The 21,865-nt window shown below is 33.1% G+C and overlaps 3 protein-coding genes across 3 annotated transcripts; all 3 read left to right on the plus strand.

Moving 5' to 3' along the window:
• The first annotated feature begins 762 nt into the window (after positions 1-762).
• LOC145610249 (protein EFFECTOR OF TRANSCRIPTION 2-like) lies at positions 763-3,138 on the plus strand. Its single transcript, XM_081665554.1, has 2 exons — positions 763-1,188; positions 2,278-3,138. Exons 1-2 carry the CDS (start codon positions 763-765, stop codon positions 3,121-3,123), a joined length of 1,272 nt encoding a protein of 423 aa, XP_081521680.1. The 3' UTR covers positions 3,124-3,138.
• A 3,457-nt stretch (positions 3,139-6,595) lies between these two features.
• On the plus strand, positions 6,596-8,970 carry LOC145610250 (endochitinase EP3-like). The gene is made up of 2 exons (XM_081665555.1): positions 6,596-7,079; positions 8,392-8,970. Exons 1-2 carry the CDS (start codon positions 6,662-6,664, stop codon positions 8,796-8,798), a joined length of 825 nt encoding a protein of 274 aa, XP_081521681.1. The 5' UTR covers positions 6,596-6,661; the 3' UTR covers positions 8,799-8,970.
• Positions 8,971-18,249: 9,279 nt separating this feature from the next.
• LOC145612726 (endochitinase EP3-like) lies at positions 18,250-19,819 on the plus strand. The gene is made up of 2 exons (XM_081668025.1): positions 18,250-18,679; positions 19,290-19,819. Exons 1-2 carry the CDS (start codon positions 18,265-18,267, stop codon positions 19,688-19,690), a joined length of 816 nt encoding a protein of 271 aa, XP_081524151.1. The 5' UTR covers positions 18,250-18,264; the 3' UTR covers positions 19,691-19,819.
• The last annotated feature ends 2,046 nt before the right edge of the window (positions 19,820-21,865 follow it).

A 21,865-nucleotide genomic window follows, 5' to 3' on the forward strand; every position in this document is an offset into this window, starting at 1 on the left:
CATTATCGGGTTTTTAAAGTTGGGTTGTGTAAAGTTCAGTTTGGATTATGTCTGATTGTTGGTTTACCCTTTCGTCTGCTGGTTGAGTAAAAGCGAATCAAATTTATGTTGGGTTACTTTTAGGTAGGGGTATCAATTCGGCTGATGAGATCGAGTAAATTTTTAAAGTTGAGCTATACTAAATTATTAAATCCAAATCCGAATCGGATATTTTTCGAGTCAGTTTCGGATCGGAATCAAATCGAGTGTGGTTTTGACACCTCTAATTTTAAGTTTGGAATTGCATCAAGTTGTGTTTACGATTAGTAAATTCTGAGTTCTCGTTATGTTTGGTATAATGGCCCTTAAAGGGATCAAATCAAGTAAACGTTAATGACGTGTGACCGTGTGAAATCAAGTAAGCTTTTTGTTATTTTGGTATAATGGCCCTAAAAGGGATCACAATCAAAGAAATCAAACCCATTAAGCACAAATACTTCATAAAGAAGTATAATCGAATCTCCTTTTAATGGAAAAAATAAAAAATAAAAAGGGAAAGAGATAAAATCATTAAAAAAATTCAACCACACACAACTAAGCATGATCCACCTACAATTTGTAACATTTTCACATGGGCAATCTTGTCAAAAAAAAAAATAAAATAAAAACAAAAATAAATCACTTTGTATAAAAAAAAACAAAAATAAATCAAATTATTAAAACTCCAACTATAAAAAGCCGCCTAAACTTTAACGGTCATTTCTTTAAAAACACCTCCAAAAAATGGGAGGAGAGCCTCAAGGCCTCACCACTCCCTCCACCACCACACCAAGGCTAAAGAGGGAGAATTACCGACAGACGAAACACGATACGGCCTTCTCGAAATGGAAAATACTAATCGGCCCATCAGATTGGGTTAACTATGAGGCCAAAAAAGAAGGGGCAGAAAGATACAGAGTTGCTAACCTCCCACCAGTTTGTAATCCTGGATTGTATGAAATTGGAGTTGTGGTTTGTCACTCTGATTCGGGCCGTGATGTTTCGAAACTCGATACCGAGTTTATTGTTGTGGTGTACTTGGGACAAGCTGATAATGTGAGGTCTAGGCTTCAGGATTATGGTCGGAATGGATCTCATTTGATTAAGGGTTTTGGGTTGTTTAAGGAGATCTTTTCTCGAGGCTATCCCATTGTTTATCGATGGGCTCCTGTAAGTATTTGTACAAATAATTTTAATTCTTTGTTTTTAGTCTTTTTTATTTGTTATTTCTTGAATTTTTTTTGGTAAGTTTTAATTTTTAATTGGGGTTTTGGGTCTATAATTATTGTTCAGTGTATCAAGAATTTACAATTTTGATTCTTGGGCTGGTGCCAGATTTTCCACTGTTTTATTGATTTTCCTTGTTTTTTTTTTTTTTTTAGAATTTGTTAGGAGTAAAAGGTCAAGAAGATTTATTGTAGATCTTGATTTTTGATTTGTTTTGATTAAATTGAACCTGTTTTCTTCACTTATATGATAGAGATAATTGTGTTTATTCTGGTGATGAGCATAGGCATAGCTTATTAGCTTTGCTCCGCCTCGCCCGCCCTGCCCCGCCAAACCAAACATTATTAATATAGAATCAACAGATATTGATCAAATTCTTATGAAGATTTGATCAGATATTCACAAAAAAGAAAAAATCCCAATTCAATTTTGTTAGGGTTTTTTCGATTTTATCAAATTGTTAAAGAAATATGTTTTGGATTTCCATTTTTGCCTAGGTTGCTACTTCAGTAATTTCTTGTGAAAGTGTTGGTTTAGTACTTTAATTTGCAAGCTGAAATTCCCTTTTTTTAATGCTGCAAATTGCTGAAGAGTGAAGATAGCATTATCCAAATTTGAGCATATAAACCGGCATGGTACTTTATGGCAGAGTTTATGCTGCATAAAATAAGTCAGTTCATGTAGACAAAGACTTAAGAGTGGTAAAGATGGGAAGACTTCCTGGTGTTTTTGCTGATAAGACAGACTTGTGAGCAAATTTATTAGCATAGATCACTCAGATTTAATAGCTTAGCTTCCTCCAGAATAGTGCTCATTTTGTTGGATACTATTAGTCTGTTAGATTTCGATTCTATGACTTTCAGTGTTAATATGTGGATGCTACTCCCTGCATTAGATTTCTATATATGTATTTTATCCCTAGATAGATAAGTAAGAGAAACTGCTGTAATTTTTCCCAGAACTTGTTGCAACCTTAAAGGCGGTATATTCTTTGTTATTAATGGTTTGCTTCTTGGTTGAACCTTGAAACAGATGAAGAGCAAATGTGATGCTGAGAGAACAGAAGCTAAGCTGCTTGAAAGATTTGATTATGCATGGAACAAAGTTGGAAATGGTGCACGCCGTCCTGATGACGTTCTAACTAAAATTGAGAAGATTTCATCCCGAAACATTAAAATCCCTAAGATTCTGAAGATGCTACAATCTTTCAGAGAGCAAAAGGTAGGCATCCAAATCAAAGCAGAGAAGTTTTCACTTGGCAACAAACCAAGTCATGATATTTATGACGAGAATTTCAGCCTCTTTGACCGAGTTTTCAAATTTTCTCGTTCACAACCACGATTAGTATCTACTAATCCTGAGGCCAATGCTAAGGACACCAATAAAATTCACATTTGTGGAGTGATTGCAAATGATGGAACAATTTGTAGTAATTCACCATCTAAGGGAAGAAAACGTTGCTCCGAGCACAAAGGAAGAAGATTGACTAGTGTATCAATCAACTCGAAACTCATGACAAAGGACTTAAGCACTGACAACTCTCAGGTAGAAAATTTTGTTAACGACGAGTTTTCTTCCATTTGTGGTGTAATTTTACTTGATGATTCTCCATGTACAAAGTCACCCTTTCCTGGTAGGAAAAGATGTGAGGAGCATAAAGGTATGAGAATTAACCAAATAATGTCCAAGTCTCTGATATTTAAGTCTGTCATCGAAAAGCCTCTATCTGATCCCAACCCTGCAGACTGTTGTGGAGTGAATTTGGGTGATGGAAAATGCTGTGAAAGGCAGACAGTGAAAGGAAGAAAGAGGTGTGAGCAGCATAAAGGTATGCGCGTTAATGCATATGTGTCTAAGTTATCTTCAAGAGTGAAATGAGCAAAAATACACCAATTTGATACCAATCTCAGATGTCAGGCCTGTACATGATTATCTGCTACTCATTGTAGCCACTGGGCACTGGTCCGAGTGCTTTCGATCATTAGCAGGAAGTTCTTAGTTCTTACTGCAGAAGGAAGACTCAAATGAGCCTGATTGATAGCATAATTTATTGTGTCCTCATCAAAATTATAGCTTTTTTCAAAATTATTTAAACAAACAGAAACACAAGATACAGTCTGTTTTAAAACACAGAAGAAAAAATGAAAACAAAAAAAATGTAGAACAAGGTGTATTTTTTCTTTAATTATCTTTCAATAGGAATAGATTTGTATTTTAGAGTTTAGCCATACTTTAAGAGGCATCTGAAAAGTTTAGGATATATATTATTATACTCTGTAATTTATGTTACAGATCAGAAGTGAGAAATAATAATTGGATACCTCTTTACTGAAAGTTTTCATTGTTGTTGATTCCAGGAACACTATGATTTTTGTCTTGGGTATTGGCTACTAAAATCTGATGCATGATACTTTACTTAGTAAAGATGTACTCACTAATTCATATCCTAAAATAAAATAAGGGCCATAAACTACTATGTTGTAAAATTTGAGGCTACTGAGTTTAAATGAGCTTCTAAATGAACATGAACAACTTGTCTACCATACTAAATGAGTCGAGTAATAAGGGCCTGTTCTCATTGACTGAACTCAGCTGAACTGAATTGAACTTATTAGAGTTGAATTGAACTGAACTGAACTTATTAGAGTTGAATTGAACTGAACTGAACTTATTAGAGTTGAATTGAACTGAACTGAACTGAACTTATTAGAGCTGAATTGAACTGAACTGAACTGAAATGAATATTTTATAAAAGAAAGAAATTAGGAGCTGAACTGAACTTATTAGAAGTTTAAAACTGAACTAAATTGAACTGAAAATAAACGTATTAGAACAGACCCTTAGTGTTACTAAATGAGCTCAAAATTTTGTTCATGCTCATTTGTTTATTAGTGAGAGACACTTGATATATATGATCGAGTTGAGTTTGTTCATGAGCCATTCAAAAGAGCATTGACTCATTGACATCTCTTTTAGTAAAAGATATTGTCAAATTTATCTCTTGTTACTCGATCACATGGTCCACATAATATATACCATGTATCAATACCAATATCTTTAAACAACTTTCGCTTTCCTATGTAAAATTTTAAGATATTATTGATGATTTAAATGAGTATGTACATGTTTAAATAGCACAACTTTACTTTATAGACTGCATTGTTCTTATTTTCTTATAAACCAAGTGTACCTTTACGACTTTGAATTCATATGACCGTGCCCAATTACTAGTAACCCTAAATTTGAAGTATATCTTTTGAGTTCGTGTAATTTGTACTCTTTCTCAAAATTGATTTAACTATATCTTACTCGCGAATTTAGCTAGCTCATCATCAGCTAGCCACATATATTTACGAAATCTATCATTAATCTTTTTTACGTCTGTTATAACATGTAAGCTAAGGAGCGAAGCTATATAGGTTAAGGTTGGACTAGTGAGGGACAAATTAGATACTAATCAACTTGGCTATTTTTTCATTATATTTGTTCTCTTGTAAAGGACTCAACTTGGCTACTTGGTTAATTCGATAATATACTTTATTGCTAACATATGCCTTCATGTCTAAAAAATTCTTTGTAATAATTTTGCATATGTAACTCTGGATACTTCTTCCAAATTCAGGGATAATGGGTATGTGACTAGGTGACGACTATGAAGCTCTGTAATTAGTTCTTTTCATAACAATGGCTTTTATTTTTCCTTGATATATGATTAATTATATACTTTGGAGGAAAGAAGTTCCACTCTTACATACTGTATATGCACTAACTAGCATCAATAACTTCTTTTATTATTTTTTTCTTTTTTTTATTTTCTCTTCTACTTTGAAACACTTTAATTTATTATACACCTATTCATATGTACCATTTATGTGGGGCTTAAAAGTACAACTTTACCATTAATATCTCTATATTTGTATTCGTAAAATTTACGAAAATATGATTTTATGAAATTATAAATTGTAAGTAATAAATCTAACAATATCTCACATGTAATTTTTTTTTTCTCTCATACATTGATTACAAAATTCGGTTAAAGTTTAACTCTTTCATGTACTTCATATGTGCTACTGACGTTCATGGTTTTACAAATATATGAAGGGACTTTATTCTATTTGATTATTGCCTATATATGATACTCCATATTTGAAAGAGTTGATCTAACCTCATCTTTTCGCTTAATGCTTGTTTGTTAAGACTCTCATGGACGGCATATATTCTTGTAAGAAAAACCAATGTCCATTGCCATGCTAATGCTACAGTGCTAGCTCACCTCAAATTAGTTAGTTTTATTTACAAAACTATCAAATACCATTTGAGGGTTCTTTAGTGTTAGGTGATATTTTTTTTTTTTTTTGAGAGAAAGTGTTAGGTGATAATTGAGGGTAAAATTAAGTTACGTTGAACGTTCAAATGTTCTTGTTTTTGTCAAATATAAGTTACATCCAATCACATTAATAAATAACCTTTTAATTTCAAAAAGTTCAACTTGCTTATTCTATATATTTTTATGTTTCTAAGAATGCATACAAAAAGTAAATTTCACCAAAAAAGAAAAAAAAATAAAATAAAAGAAACACAAAAAGTAAATAAGTGGGTGTAAGGTAAAAGTAAATAAGTGGGTGTAAGACTGTAAGGTAAAAGTGATTAACTGGTTATGTAAAAAAGATAGGGTAAAAGGGCTAAAGGTAGTTAAAATAAGAGAGACTATAAAGGTGAATATAGTGTGGAGTAAGATTGATAAGAGATTTTTAAAATCCTTCAAAATATATACGACTTCAATTTATTAAAATGACTTAAAATGAAAAGCGAGTTGAACTTTTAAAAAGAAAAAAAATACAGTTTTTTTTTTTATTCTTATATATGTCATTATAACTCCGTTTAATTCTTTATACTACCTCCGGTTCTTGTTACTCGCAACAAAGAAATATTTTATGTCTCACAAATAATATCTTTTGTTGCGAGTAATAAAAACCGGAAATAGACAGGTAGTAGATACACCATCTGCTCTAAAAAAACTCACACGAAAAATGTTGTATGGTAAAATAAAGGAGGAAGGGAGTATGTAATAGTTGGGCATGGTGCCGTTGACACTAATAGCCGACACAGAATAAACCCACCCAAGTGTATGAGATCGTACGACCAAGCCAAAGTCAAAAGTCAACAATTCACCAATTATCCATCTAGATACACTTTGTAACGTACAATGTCAATGATCCAAACATGCTTATTATAATATGAACATCGTATATCCCAATACGCTTCAACTAATAGCTATTCAAATTAGACTTTTCTCCTTCACTTCCTATCCTATTATTTTAACTATAAATATCTTATTCATTCCACCCATTCTAACCTCATCTCATCTCCCTTTCCTCTACTCACCTCCCATAACCACTCGACCCAAATCCAATCCATGACATCCCTCAACCCAATCTTCGCGGTAGTCCTCATCGCCGCATGTGCCTCGAGCATCCTAGCTCAAGCTCAGGACTGCGGCTGTGACACGAGTTTGTGTTGCAGCAAATGGGGCTACTGCGGCTCTACAGATGATTACTGTGGTGATGGGTGCCAAGAAGGTCCTTGCAAAACCCCCGTGACACCTACTCCTACCTCGCCGAGTGGTGTATCGGTCCCTGATGTAGTGACTGATGCATTCTTTAATGGGATAATTGATCAAGCTGATGCTAGTTGTGCTGGTAGGAATTTTTATACAAGGTCTGTTTTCTTGGATGCTCTTAGCAGCTATCCTCAGTTTGGTACTGTTGGAACAGCTGATGATTCTAAACGTGAAATCGCGGCGTTTTTTGCTCATGTTACCCATGAAACTGGACGTAAGTATACTAACTCTTTTTACATATACTTAGGCCCTGTTTGATTCACCTTAATTTTGCTGAACTGAAATTATTTTGCTGAACTGAACTTATTTTTACTGAACTGAAATTATTTTTACTGATTTTCTATTATAATTCTTCTTTAAAAAAACTGAATTTTACTGAACTGAACTTATTTTTACTGAACTGAAAGAACTTATTTTTACTGAACTGAAATTATTTTTACTTAATATTATTTTTGTAAGGTGAAGAGAACAGGGCCTTAGTTCTTATGTACATGCTTGGCCGTTGTCAATTTTATTTGAAAAAAAATATCATGATTTAGTTTGTTTAATTTGCTAATAAATATAGTTAGAACAAGGTAAACTACTATGGTCAATCTTTAATTGATATGCAAATTTGCAAATCTATTAAAATATTTTCTTTATTGTACGAATTTTGAGCATAATATGTCAGTTTGTTTCAACTTTCAAGTGGCAGGTCTAAAATTATATTATAGTGAGGTTATATAATATAAAATCAAGTGATGAAATCAAGTGGTTCAGTAATTTTATTAAAAAATTATGAAAAACAAAAATCTCAAATCTAAAAAATCTCTAACATATTATTAATTAAGTGGGATTAATTGACTCCCTTATTGCTATTTTAATAGGTCACCTCTAGTCCATTTCATTTAAGCACTTAGCATGTCTTTTCGTAGTTTACTTTACATACTATCTCCGTTACAGATTATGTGCAACGATTTGACATAAAGTATAGAGGGAAAATGTCTAATCGTTGCACATAACCTGTAACGGAGGTAGTATATCCCTACCTTATAAAAAGTAGAAAACTACTCTTATGAATAGTGTAATGCCAATTATACCCTTCAAAATGTGTATTTACATAGATACCCTCATTAATATGTACATGCTATTGTTAATGAATAGTGTTTAGACAACTATACCCTCTAAAATATTTATGTATTCTTATGTTTTCATTAATGTTAGTTGTCTTGAACATTTATACCACCTAAATATAATTATTTATATATTTTCTTTTTTTTTTCTTTTTTTTTTTGAGGAAAATTTTCTCTTATTGTTATTTTAAGTAAATTTGTGATTTAAAAGTCAAACCAAAAAAACCTTCAAGATATGACTAGCTATGACGCGCGCATCGCGCGCGTTAGCTGCCCTAGTAAAATAGAAAATCTTTTCATATGTGATCATTATCAATGACTAGTTTGACTAAGTAATAATAGCACATTCAAGTTGAAATAAACTATATCAATTTGATCCAAGTAATAATTAAAGTAAACTCTCTTCATGTACAGATTTTTGCTACATAGAAGAAATTGATAAATCAGGCGACTACTGTGATGAAACCAACACACAATGGCCATGTAACCCCAAAAAGGAATACTACGGCAGAGGACCAATTCAGCTCTCATGGAACTTCAACTATGGACCAGCAGGCCAAAGTATTGGATTCGACGGCTTAAATGCACCGGAAACTGTGGCCAATGATCCCCTTATCGCCTTCAAGACGGCCTTCTGGTATTGGATGGACAATGTACACTCTAAGATCATATCCGGCCAAGGGTTCGGCTCAACCATTAGGGCTATAAATAGCATAGAATGTAATGGTGGTAATACTCCTGCTGTTAATGCTCGTATTAAGTACTATACTGAGTATTGTAGTCAGCTTGGTGTTTCTACTGGGGATAACCTTTCTTGCTAGTTACATATATAGAATTGTATCACTAATTTAGTATTCCATTTTTATACCATTTTGTCTTTGACTAATTCAAGCAAAATAACATGTATACTTACTTTGTCAATTAAATTAATAAGAACTAGTTTGCATGTGTCCGTACAAACGGAATAAAAACATATAGGGCTTGTTTGATAAATTGTTTAATTTTCCATGGCTTTTAAAGTTTGGATTTTAAATATATATGTTTGGTTATTTGGCTTTTTTGTTGGCTAAAAAGCTAGCTTATCAGCCAAAAGCGAGTAAGACTAACTTTTTTTGTTAGTTTTTGACATTTTTACATAAAACAGCCAGTAACTAACAATCAACTTCACGAAACATATTTACCAAGAGCCAACAATATATAAAATAATTAACAATTAATATAAAAAGTCAATACAAACAACTTTGTTCAGACAACAAGAGCCAAACAAGGCCATAATTCTTTGTACATATTTTCTCAATCTTATCATTTGTGCAGTGTGTGACTAAAATATCCTCCCATTCACTTATTATTATTAGCATTTTATATTCTCAACTTGACCCACTTGCACGATAATATACATACTTATGTATAATTAATATTATCGAAACTCATGGTAACAATATGCTTATGTCATGTGTCACCCATATACCACATGTGCACTACAAGCCTACAAGTCACCCAATGTGTCACCCATCTTCTCTCACCATATTGAATTGTATTGATGTTTAGTCTCTTTAATAAAAACTTTTCATTGACCTAACTTTGATGCTACATAATACTTTGTAGTGTTTAATTTTACTGAAAACTCTTCATATATATAATCTCTTATTATATTTTCATTTAATTATTGTAATAGTGTTCAGCATCAACTCTTTTAAATTAATTTGATCAAACCTATGAATTTTATAATGATCCGGAACATCGTCCGGGTCAATAACTAGTTTTAATTAATTTGCCAAAGCTAAACTTTATTTTTTTTTTTTGGTGCACACGAGGGGCAAGGCCCCAAAGCTAAGCTTTATGCATAAACAAGTGATGCACTTATTTGAAAATGTAGGGATCAAAGAAAGGAATTTAATTATTTAGTTAGAGTACATCTTATTACAAAGGATTAGTTTTACGTGACTAACAATATTTCTAAATTAAACCAACTCAATTATAGGATGAACCTGAATTGGTTGAAAACAACATCTATAAATATAATATCCTATGAATCCTAGAACTAAGGCAATAACCAAACTACATAATACTTTTACTATTACAATCACATAAGCTATATAGAAGTTCTCGGGTATCTTCATGGCATCTAGATCACCATCTACTCCTGAGACTGCCGGAATGAGAATGGTCCACAACAGAAGTGACACAAGCATCTGAAAAATAAATAAATAAATAAATATATAAAAAAAAAAAGAGCCTTAAGATTTTTTATTTTTTTTATTTTTATTTTTTATTTTTTATGTTTGACAAGAAGAGCCTTAAGATACAAATGCCTTCATTCACTAGTAATAAAATATAAATTATTATCTACGTACATGACTATTTCCACGACATTAGTAAAATTAGAATTGGGAGTTAATCCATAGGAGATAGTTTTACTTAGTCAGTAGAGCTGACAATCTTTTTAAGTGGTTCAAATCAATTTAAATTATCTCTTAATTCTTGTAAAAAAAAAAAAGAACCTCTTAATTAAACAACTGTCATCAGCCTTTTATTTCTTTTGTCGTAGCCATATATTTCTAAGTACAAATCCAAAACCATATTCACGTACAATATATATCGATATTTATTTTTATATTGCATATAGATTGAACGTGTTTCTTCGTATTTAGTAAATCATTTGCAAGGTTTGATTTTCATCTTGTAATTGTTTTGCATATTGTCAAAATAATAAATATAAAAAATTTACATTAAATATAATTTTTCTTACATTAAATATATTTTTTCCCTACACTTAATTACACATATGAATACATTGTATGAAGTAATTAGTAATTTTGTTAAACAATTTGGCTTTTGTTTTTTGAAGGACTTTGGCTAGCTTATCTCACACGTGTACTATATCTAAAATTTTGAACAACACATTCCCAAATTAAACTAGTTTTTGAGCCCGGGCGATGTCCCGGGTTATTACATAGGGTTGATCATTAATATACATTGTAATTTATAACTCAAGTTTTTTGTAATTAAATTTATTGTTCATATTGAATTGTCATTTGTTACATAATAATAATATTTCGTATTCAAAGAAATACATAAAAAATAACTTAGTTTGGTGGTAAAACACTTAGTTTTAGATTTAGATGTTGTGTGTTCAAATCTTGTGGAGAGCATTATTTTTTTATTCTAAGTGCATGACATGGTGTAATGATTAGTTTACGTGACATGTGGACGTTCTTAGGAACACCTTGTGCATGACATGGCGTAATGATTAGTTGAGTTGGTGACGTGGCATAATGAGGGGAGTCTACGTAACACATGGGCGTTCTTATAAACACCTTTTAATATATTAGTATAGATATGTCATTTCTACCCATTTTAGTGATCATTTATGCACTAATTTTAATCCTTTACAAGCATCTCAAATAAATAGATACAAGTATATATATGTATTTTTTTGAGGGGAAAATATATGCAAGTATTGACTTACACTAGAAAGCTAAAAATAAACTCAAGCTAAGGGAAGATAATCAATTATTGGAGAGAATTTGTCATAAATTTGAATAGACTTATATTTAGTAAAACTATAATCCAAAACCGATAAATAATTTAAACTTGTAATCACGCACCTTGAAGTTTTTAGCATCGTTCAATCGTTCCTTCTTCTTCCTTTTAGTAGTTGTCCTTGGTGCTTCAAAACGATTGTTCATTCTTCTTCCTTTTATTCGTTGTCCTTGATGCTTCAAAACTCGCCATGTTATTGAAAATGCTAATTTCATTTATGCAACCCTAACATCTCAAGTTAATCGACACTTTTGTATGCAAAATATAAATTCTATTTGAAATTGTAATTATATGGAAGCTTAGAATCCAATTAATTAATTGAAATTCATCCTTAATTTGAACAACTAAAAATGAATGAATCAAGCATACACTAAATTTAGTAATTTTTCGCTTCTTCTTTTAATAGTCCATATGACTTTTTATTATTATTATTATTATTATTATTATTATTATTATTATTATAAAAATATCAAAAAAACCTACAAAGTCAATCAATTTATTATTATTATTAATATTTTTATTTTCTTCTGTTTTAAAAAGGGTTTGAAATACATTTAAAGTCTTATAAAAAAAACATTAAAATTTACCAAGATTGTGGAATGGGTAATGACTAATGAGTAGGAATGACAATGAGGCGGGTCGGATGCGGATGATGGTACCCCCATACCAATACCCACCTAAAAATTTTATACCCATCCCCGTCCCACTACCCGTGGCGGGTATTCCACATCCATACACATCTCGTTGGGTACAAGATAGGATCCATCCCCGCCTCACCACCCACTTGGATATCCATACCCACCCCATACCCAACTCATACACGCCCCATAACTATCCCAAATTAAACCTACTGCCATGATGCTGCATAGTATCACACTAATGACAATTACATTAAATTCAATTAAAATTTTGGAACTATCTTATACTATTTATGCGGATTGGGCTTTAGGGGTATCAGGTTTCATAAATTTTAAACTCTCCTAAAGAAAATAAGGGGCGGGAATAACGCGGGTACGGGGCGGGGTGGAATTAATCTAAAATCCGTACGCGCCCCATCATCCAGGGCATGTACACATTTTATACCCATCCCCGCCCTATCACCCTTTATACCTCCCTCCATCCCCGCCGCACTTAACCCGATCTACTATCATCCCTAGTAATGAGTTTAGTACTTTTTTTCTTTTTTTTTTTTTTTTTTTTTTTTTTTGGTTTTGAAACAGAGTTTAGTACATTATTTATTACTTTCTCATCAGTTTATTTTTTTAGTTGGCAAATTTTAACTTTCATTTTTTTTTGAGGGAATTTTGACTTTCAATTCACCACTACTAACATTAGATACTTTTATTTGTGATATATTCTTGAGATAAAACAATTCGAAAGGAATTTTGTTTGATTCGTCTCAACATCTGTTTTTTAAATAATAATTTATTGTTGTACAAAATTGAAGTTATTATTATTTGATGTAATGCACGCAACGCGCCTAAAAGTGTGTCAACTAATATGAAATAAAGTATGTATAAGATTACAAACTACGTTATATAATTTAATTACCAGAACTTAAAAGATTGTACAGATTTTGTTGTATGTCTTTAAGAATTTCAATGGGTCAATTCACTTGTGTATGACGAGAGAACAAAGTTGATCAAAACTCATTTGTTATTATTATTACTCATATTAATACACCTTTTGATTAAGAACTATTCTTCCTAGTAAATGTCAAAAAAGATAAACAATCCGTTTTCCTAACAAAAAAAAAGGAAAAATTGTCCGGAATAATCCCACCTTTTGCCTGTCCGCTGAAAATAATCCCACCTTTCGATTATTTTTTAATAATCCCACCTTTTGCCTGTCCGCTGAAAATAATCCCACCTTTCGATTATTTTTTAACACAGATTTTTGTATGCGGCTGGCCACATGGTGCGGCAGGGGTTACTTGTATGGTGTTACTATAGGTGTTACTTGTTTCTAGGGTTACTTGTATGGGTGTTACTGGTTTTGTCAGGGGTTACTTGTAGGTGTTACCTATATTCTGGGGTTACTTGTATGAGTGTTACTGGTTTTGGTCAGGGGTTACTTGTAGGTATTACTTGTATTATGGGGTTACTTGTATACGTGTTACTAGTTTTTGTCAGGGGTTACTTGTAGGGTGTTATTGGTTTGGTACGAGATTTTGATCTGGGGTTACTCAACCCATTCAAGTGTTCCATACAAGTAACCCCAAAATACAAGTAACTCCAGAATTGAAACAAGTAACTCAGAATACAATTTTTTTTTTCAAGAGTTACTTGTACGATGTTACTGGTTTTTGGTCAGGGGTTACTTGTAGGGTGTTACTAATTTTGGTCGGGGTTACTTGTAGGGTGTTACTGGTTTGGTATAGGGCATACGTACAAGCAACCCTAGAACAAGTAACTCATACAAGTAACCTTGAATAAGTAACTCATACAAGTAACCCAAGCATACAAGTAACCCTTAAATAAGCAAGTAACTCATATAAGTAACCCTTGAATAATTAATCATACAAGTAACTCTTGAATTAACTCATACAAGTAACCCCTGAATAAGTAATCCATACAAGTAACCCCTTCAAAAAAAACAAGTAACCCCTAAAAAATACAAGTAATCAAAACTCCTGAAAAAAAATAAAACAAGTAACCCCTGAATAAGTAATCCATACAAATAACTCTTGAAAAAAAAAATTATAAGTAACCCTTAAATAAGTAATCATACAAGTAACTCCTGAAAAAAAAAATATAAGTAACACCTGAAAAATACAAGTAACCTTGACAATACCAGTAACTCCCATTATTTTTGCTGACTTGGCAGCAGGCCACACCATGTGGCCTGCTGCACCAAAAAGGCACTGATTTTTTTAATAATCCCACCTTTACCCCTCGATCTTTTTTAATGGTCCCATTTTACCTGGAACCGGTTGAGTAGGTTTTTTTTTTTTGAAGTTTAATTTACACGTGTCGTGACTTGATTGGCCAAAAATTAAAAGTAAAAAAAGTTAAAAAAAAAAAACAAAACAAAAACCACCAGTCACCCCAATTCAGCCACCACCGTTCCCACCACCACCCAAACTCAAAGCCTAGAACCACCATCCTACCCATGCCTGAAACCACCGCCACCTAAAAGCCGCCGCGCTGACGACCCCACCCAGCCAACCCAACCACAGACCCCCAATAACCCTTTAATTTAAGACCACAAAACCCACCAAACCAAACCCGACGGATTGGGTTGGCTGGAATTTGAGAATCGGGGCAAGGATTTAATGGGGGTTTGTGGTTTTTAATGGGGGATGGGGGTGGTTGCGAGGCCGGTATAGGTGATGGAGGTTTGGGGTTTGCCGATTTCGACGGTGGATCTGGAGATAGGGTGTCGTTTTGGTCGGGGAAGGAGGTGGTTTACTGGTATAGGTGGTTTGGGTGGTCGGGGAAGAAGGTGGTTTAGGTGTGTTGGGTGGTCGGGGAAGGAGCGGATTTAGGTGGTCAGGGAAGGAGGTGGTCGGGGTTGGTCCTGATGTGTTCATTTCATATATATATTTATCCCCGTCCCTTGGTCGTAATTAGTAGTGTTTTTGGCTCTTATGAGCCACTTTTATTACTAATTTGTGTTTTCCAGGGCTTTGGTAGTTTTGCTTGAGTTTTGTAGGAATTTGTGTACTTGGAGTATTTTCCCGGGTTTTTCGAGGAGCATCTACAAGTATTGGAAGACCGCGACCCAGTTCGATAGCCCAAGGCCGATTGGAGGTATCAAATCGGTGACTAAGGGCTCAGTTCGGAGGCCCAAAGGTAGAAGCCCGAGGCTAAAAAGCCTCGCCCAAGCCACAAGGCCCCGCCCGAAGGCGCGCCCGGCCGGGCGGGGCGGAGCAATGCTTGAGACTTCCCGCGCCCGAAGACGCGCCCGGACGGGCGCGAGAAGCCATCAGAGACAAAGAAGGCGGGCCCGGTCGGGCGAGCCACTGCCCGACCGGGCGTGTGTAGGTTTTAGGGATTTTAGTTTTCCGTTTTGCTTTTGTTTGGCGGAGATCTTCTTGCTTAGTATTAATGTAATTTTATTAGGCAAGATTAGAGACTTCTTCATTATTCCTTACTCTAGACTTTTATTTTCTCTCCTTCTCTCTACTTAGACTTTCTCTCTCTAGACTTTTATTCTTTCTTGTTCCTCAACTCTATTGTAATTTCCGCCGTCTTGGTACAATTTCTCTCTTAATTAATCTCAGTATTTTATTCATTCAATTTCTTCATGTCTTGTTTAATTATTATGTTTTGCTTAGTTTTAATTATGTCTGAGTAGTTTTCCTTCTAGGGTTTATGGGGATCTAATAAATAATATGAAGGGGTAATTTTATGATTGTTGATTATTAATGCTTAATTGATTTCCTATTGATTGTTTAAATGCTATGCAATTAGATTTGGCCAGGTTTAATTGTATGAGTTTAGCAATATTGATTCGAGATTCGAGAGATGAGAATTGATGTTTAGGCTTAGTTTCAATAGGCAGATTAATTTATAAATGGTTAGGTCGAGATTCGAGAGATGAGATTTAATACCGGTAAATTAATTCTGTGATTGTAATACGTAGCGAAAGCCCTTTATGATCTGATTAATTAATGCATTGATGATTGATTATTGTGTTTTACCCTGGAATATTGTTTATTAGTGAACCTATGCCCTAGGCCTTTTAATATTTGATTTCTTCCTAACTATTCTCTTTACTCATAATCTTCGTAGTATAGTTATTAATCACAACAAATATTGGTTACTCTAGTAATCTAGACTATATTAATTAATTAGGAGTAGAAAGACTTGTTTCCCTGTGGATTCGACCCTACTTCCCTATCTGCATAAGCTAGTGGACTTAGGTAATTATTTTTGATTAGGTGATACGACTTTAGCCTGTCAGGTCCTTAGGGAGGTTGTCGTGCTGGGATGGGTTGCTGGGTGGTCGGGGTTGGTCGTTAGGGAGGTCGCCGCTCCGGGATCGGTGGTTGGGGAGGTGGTTTTGGCTGGTGGTGGCTTTAATTTTAATTAATTGTTTTTTTTTTAACTTTTTTTTTAAAAAAAATTTATTTTATTATTTAGACTAATCGGGTGCCAACACGTGTCAAGTAACTTGCTGTAACAAGTTAAGTGACCGGCTGGGACCATTAAAAAAGATCGGGGGATAAAGGTGGGATTATTAAAAAATAATCGAAAGGTGGGATTATTTTCAGCGGACGGGCCAAAAGTGGGATTATTGCGGGCAATTTTTCCAAAAAAAAGAGATAAACAAAATGTACTTTATGAAATTAACATTGCTATTTCTAATTTCAATATTTTTAACAATAACATGTTAAAAATTATATCCGTATTTCGATTGAGGGAGACCTCTTGGTGCAGTGGCACAAGAGGTCGCCTCGCATCCTCGAGGTGCGAAGTTTGATCCTCACCAACGACAAATCCCACCCCTACCCTTTAGAGCATTGCCAGCTAGGTTTCCTGCACCTTCAGGTGCAAATAAAGCTGACTCGTCTTTTACGCTTACCTCGAGTCCTAGCTAGATCAAGCTAATACTTGGCTCAACTCATCTATTTAATTAACATTCATAATCGATATGATTTGTAAGTTTGTACTCTCTAGAAATTATAATAATCACAAATAACTCATTACCTCACCTCTTATTTCCTTAAAAATTGTAATATTTTAACATAGTCAACCATCTAGAAGGAAGATAATCCATGGGAACATTATTTTATATTTCGCTTAGTTTGAACAAGTCTAGAAGCCCACAACCTAGTAATAATTGGCATACCACATACTGTCCCATTCCATATTATAGCATACGGAGTATAATAATAGTATATCGGAAAATATTTACAACAATCGTTTCATATTATTTGCAACGTTTAAATATTTTTTCTCTCTAGTTTATGTCAAATCGTTGCAAATAATATAAAACGGAGGTGGCATTTTAAATCTTCTTTGAGATATAGCTTTAGCCATTATTTTATACATTAATGTTTTTTTCAATAAAACTGCATCTCTATAGACTAATATCTTTTTTTATTCATTTATGAAATACTTTTGATCAAAATTTGTGGTTAAAAAAAAAATATCATAAAATTTGAAATTTCTATTGCATTATAACTTTCTGATGAGGTTACCTATACAGGGTTTACTGGATTACTTATTTTGATGAGGTTAATTACTTATTTAGGGGTACTCGGTCAGTCAAGGATTACTCGGTCAGGGGTTACTTGGTCGGTTAGGGGTAATTCTCACACAACAAACATGTTATCCAACTGAGAAATACCCCATAATAAGTAACCCTTGACCGACTGAATAAATTTTAAATAATTAATACGAATTACTTGAATAAGTAATTCCGGCGAAAATACGCTAATCAACTAAGTAAACCTTAAATAAGTAACCGTGACCACACAGAAAAGGCACCGTATTATAAGATGCGTGAAGGAATTAATATAAATTAAAATAATTCCCAAAAAATACGTTAGAGTCAAAGTCAAATGTCAATACTTTGAACGTATGCACCGTATAGAATCGCCATAAAAAATATAATAATGAACAAGTGTGACAATAATTAGTAGATTTGGACAATCTCTTAGCGTAATATCAACTAACTAAGCTAACTTCTTCCCTAGGTAACTTCTCTCATTTTCTTCTATAAAACCAATCTTTTCTTGTTTGAGTTTCCTCATCTAACACAACACATTACAATTTACAAACCTCTAAAACCAAAATGTCTTCCCTAAGGCCAATTTTCGCCATACTCGTGGCAGTTACTTGTATGTCAAGTTACCTAGTTATAGCCCAAAACTGTGGCTGTGACCCTGGTGTATGTTGCAGCCAGTGGGGTTACTGCGGTAATGATGATGCCTATTGCGGTGAAGGGTGCCGCGAAGGCCCTTGCTATTCTATGAACCCAACTCCAAGTGGTGGTGGTGGTGGTTCGATCTCTGATATGGTGAGTGACGCTTTCTTTAATGGAATAATTGATCAAGCTAGCTCTAGTTGTGCGGGTAAAAACTTCTATAGTAGGTCTGCTTTCTTGGATGCTCTTAGTTTCTACCCCGAGTTCGGGACTGGAGGGTCTGGTGATGATACTAAGCGTGAAGTTGCTGCCTTCTTTGCTCATGTCACCCATGAAACTGGACGTAAGTTAAATTCTCCCCTTGCCCAATATTGATGAGATCTCATATCTCTAACAAAGTTTTTTTTTTTAAAAAAAAAAAAACTACAATTATAATTTTTCATATTTGTAACATTTCATCACTTATATTTCCAAATATATCATACAACATAACCTATGTACACACGAATTTGATCAATCATATACAATGTACTCCATAGTTTTTTGCTTAATAATCTTTGAACTTAGGTGATAAATTAAATAAGAATTTAAATGTTCAATAAAAAAACTTTAAGTTGATAGTTAAATCCCACGATGAATTTTACATGATGCCACACCAACTTACATGGGTCATGTAGGCTTGAAGTGTGGATATAACATGCATGTCTGATGTTTCGTCATTTATTTTGACATGTATGCCACCTTACACGTGGGTTGTTTAGGCTTGAATTGTAGAATAACATGAGACTCGTCATAAACAATATTAAATATTACATTTTGTAAGGAGCTAGTGGATGAAATTGAATTAATAAAACTTGTGACATTCTTGTCAAGCGGATCGGACTCTATTGTAGATTTTTGTTATGGAAAATTTTACTCAACAGCTAACTAGACAAAACTTTGCTCATTTGTAGATTTTTGTTACATTGAGGAAATTGCAAAGGCAACTTATTGCCAGGAAAGTCAAGATTGGCCATGTAACCCAGATAAGCAATACTACGGCCGAGGACCAATTCAGATCACATGGAACTACAACTACGGACCAGCAGGTCAAAGCCTTGGATTCGATGGCCTAAATGCACCAGAAACAGTTGCCAACGATCCAACTATCGCGTTTAGGACAGCCTTTTGGTTTTGGATGAACAATGTACACTCCCTTATCATCTCCGGCCAAGGGTTCGGATCCACCATTCGAGCTATCAACGGTGGAGAATGTGGTGGTGGAAACACTCCTGCTGTCAATGCTCGTGTTGGGTACTACACTACATATTGTAGCCAGCTTGGTGTTTCACCTGGTGATAACCTTTCATGTTAAATTAGTTATAACATGGCTTAATATGTGTAAACAAACTTTATTATAATAACAAAAGAAAAATGAAAATATGATCATGTACATGTAAACTCAGGGTTGAGTCATGACAGTTTAATTGTTTGTGTTGTTTCACTTGTATCCTTTCTGAATTGATAATAAAAAGAAACGTTAATCCATCTTTAATTCTTTAGGCTAATTGTTGAAACATACATCAAATACATGTATTTGAGTTACAAGAAAAAAGGTACATATAAATCCCTTCAAAGGGCCTGTTCACTAATTCAGCTTAATTTCAATTCAATTCAATTTCAGTTCAGCTCCAATTTATTCAGTTCAATTCAGCTCAGCTCCAATTAGTTCAGTTCAGTTCACTTCAGCTCCTAATTTCCTTCTTTCACAAAATATTCATTGAATCTCTATTCAGTTTAATTCAGTTCAGCTCCCATCAGTTCCGTTCAGTGTGAACAAGCCCGAATTTAGTAGCTTTACCGCCTTTAAGTTTAAGTGAGAGTATTACTAGATTAAATTACATTAAATTAAGCAAATAAAACAAAGAGACGAAATCAATTCCAAAAGTAGCGCCCGTTCCATAAGAAGAACCATCCGCTCGATCAACAAGCCAACAAGGCGATCTAGGCCATTTTAGAGTGTTAGGCGAATTGATGCCATGACCATTTGTACCTACAATCATTTTTATACGGTTCTTGCAACATACAAATCAATATCAGTTACACACTTTACATGGCAAGTCTTGTGTAGTGTGACAAATCTCATGGAGTGCATATGTAGCCGCATTTTATTTTAAGAGTAACCTTTATCATCAATAATCAATCAATAATCAATAATCATCAATAATCAATCAATAATAATATATACTAAAAGACACACCAGCAATGACACGTGTCATCTCCTGGTGTGTCCTTATCATTTTTTTAAAAAAATTAATTAGAAAAAATTATTTAGGGAAGTTATTTAAAAGAAAAGTTTTTTTTTGTCAACCAAATAAACAAGCAATAATATCTACCTTTCTTATGTTATTACACAATTAAGTAATGATTAATAAGGAAATATATAATCTAATATATATAAATAAAGTAGGCATTTTTGGGGAGCATTCGGCGCGCCACATAAGAAAAGGTGTTATTTTGACGAATGAAATTTTAGATTAATGATTTGTTTTAGAATTAAAAAATTCAATCGCCACCTAAGCAAAAGTGACGAATAAGATTTAAGAATTTTGACATATAGGTAAAAACAACGAATAGAGAATAATTAAAATTTAAATTACTTTTAAAAACCAATTATTATCTTCTCTAAAAAAAATAAAAATAAATAAGTAATAATTATCTTTTTTACATATATGGATGCAAATTTTTAATCGCTAATATCTTTAATCTCTCCGTAGAAAATATTGTAAAAGTTTGATTTTAATAATGTACTCATCGAGACGAATAAAACAAAATCTCATATGACTAATTTCCCATAATTTTTTATAGTAAAACAAACGAGTACATTAAATAAATGCATAGCAAAGGACTTATTTTGATCAATAAAAAAAAATGAGATTTGTCATTTCTTTTTTAATTTAAAAATTTAAATTGTCACTTAAGCAAAATTAGTGAATAAGTTTGGGATTTTAAATTCAAGCGTCACATAAAATAAATAAAACAACAAAAGATAACTTTAGTGTTAAAATTAAAAAATTAGCTTATGATATTAGGAATTTTATCCTTATATTTAATGAATGATCTTTCTCAATATACACAATTTTAAATTAAATAAAATGATTACTAGAATCGTGCATCGCACGGGCTTATGGTGGAATATAATTTATTCTACAAAGATAATAGCTTTTTATTTTTATTTTTTTTTGACGAGAATATTAGCTTTTTATTTTGTATGCCATAAATTATTTTATAAAAAGAAAATATGGATTAATTAAAATAACTGTGCATGGCACGGGACCTAACTTAGTTCATTAGTATAAGTAACCTTAATTATATATTTAAGGGTAACCTTAGTTTACAATAAGAATAACCCGAATTTGTTAGGAAAAATCAAAAAAATAATAATCCCACTTTAGTATGAATATTGACAACTTAAGACCCCTAAAAGTGTTAAAAGAAATCCCTACCTTATAAAAAGTGGGAAAATACTCTTATGAATAGTGTCAAGACT

Source organism: Chenopodium album, chromosome 24 (assembly GCF_948465745.1).
Source record: "Chenopodium album chromosome 24, dcCheAlbu1.1, whole genome shotgun sequence".
Classification (NCBI taxonomy): domain Eukaryota; kingdom Viridiplantae; phylum Streptophyta; class Magnoliopsida; order Caryophyllales; family Amaranthaceae; genus Chenopodium; species Chenopodium album.

Coding starts and splice junctions, on each gene's coding strand:
- LOC145610250 (XM_081665555.1), top strand. CDS start 6,662: ATGACATCCCTCAACCCAATCTTCGCGGTAGTCCTCATCGCCGCATGT. Junction 7,080..8,391: donor TGTTACCCATGAAACTGGAC/GTAAGTATACTA, acceptor CTTCATGTACAG/ATTTTTGCTACATAGAAGAA.
- LOC145612726 (XM_081668025.1), top strand. CDS start 18,265: ATGTCTTCCCTAAGGCCAATTTTCGCCATACTCGTGGCAGTTACTTGT. Junction 18,680..19,289: donor TGTCACCCATGAAACTGGAC/GTAAGTTAAATT, acceptor GCTCATTTGTAG/ATTTTTGTTACATTGAGGAA.
- LOC145610249 (XM_081665554.1), top strand. CDS start 763: ATGGGAGGAGAGCCTCAAGGCCTCACCACTCCCTCCACCACCACACCA. Junction 1,189..2,277: donor TTGTTTATCGATGGGCTCCT/GTAAGTATTTGT, acceptor ACCTTGAAACAG/ATGAAGAGCAAATGTGATGC.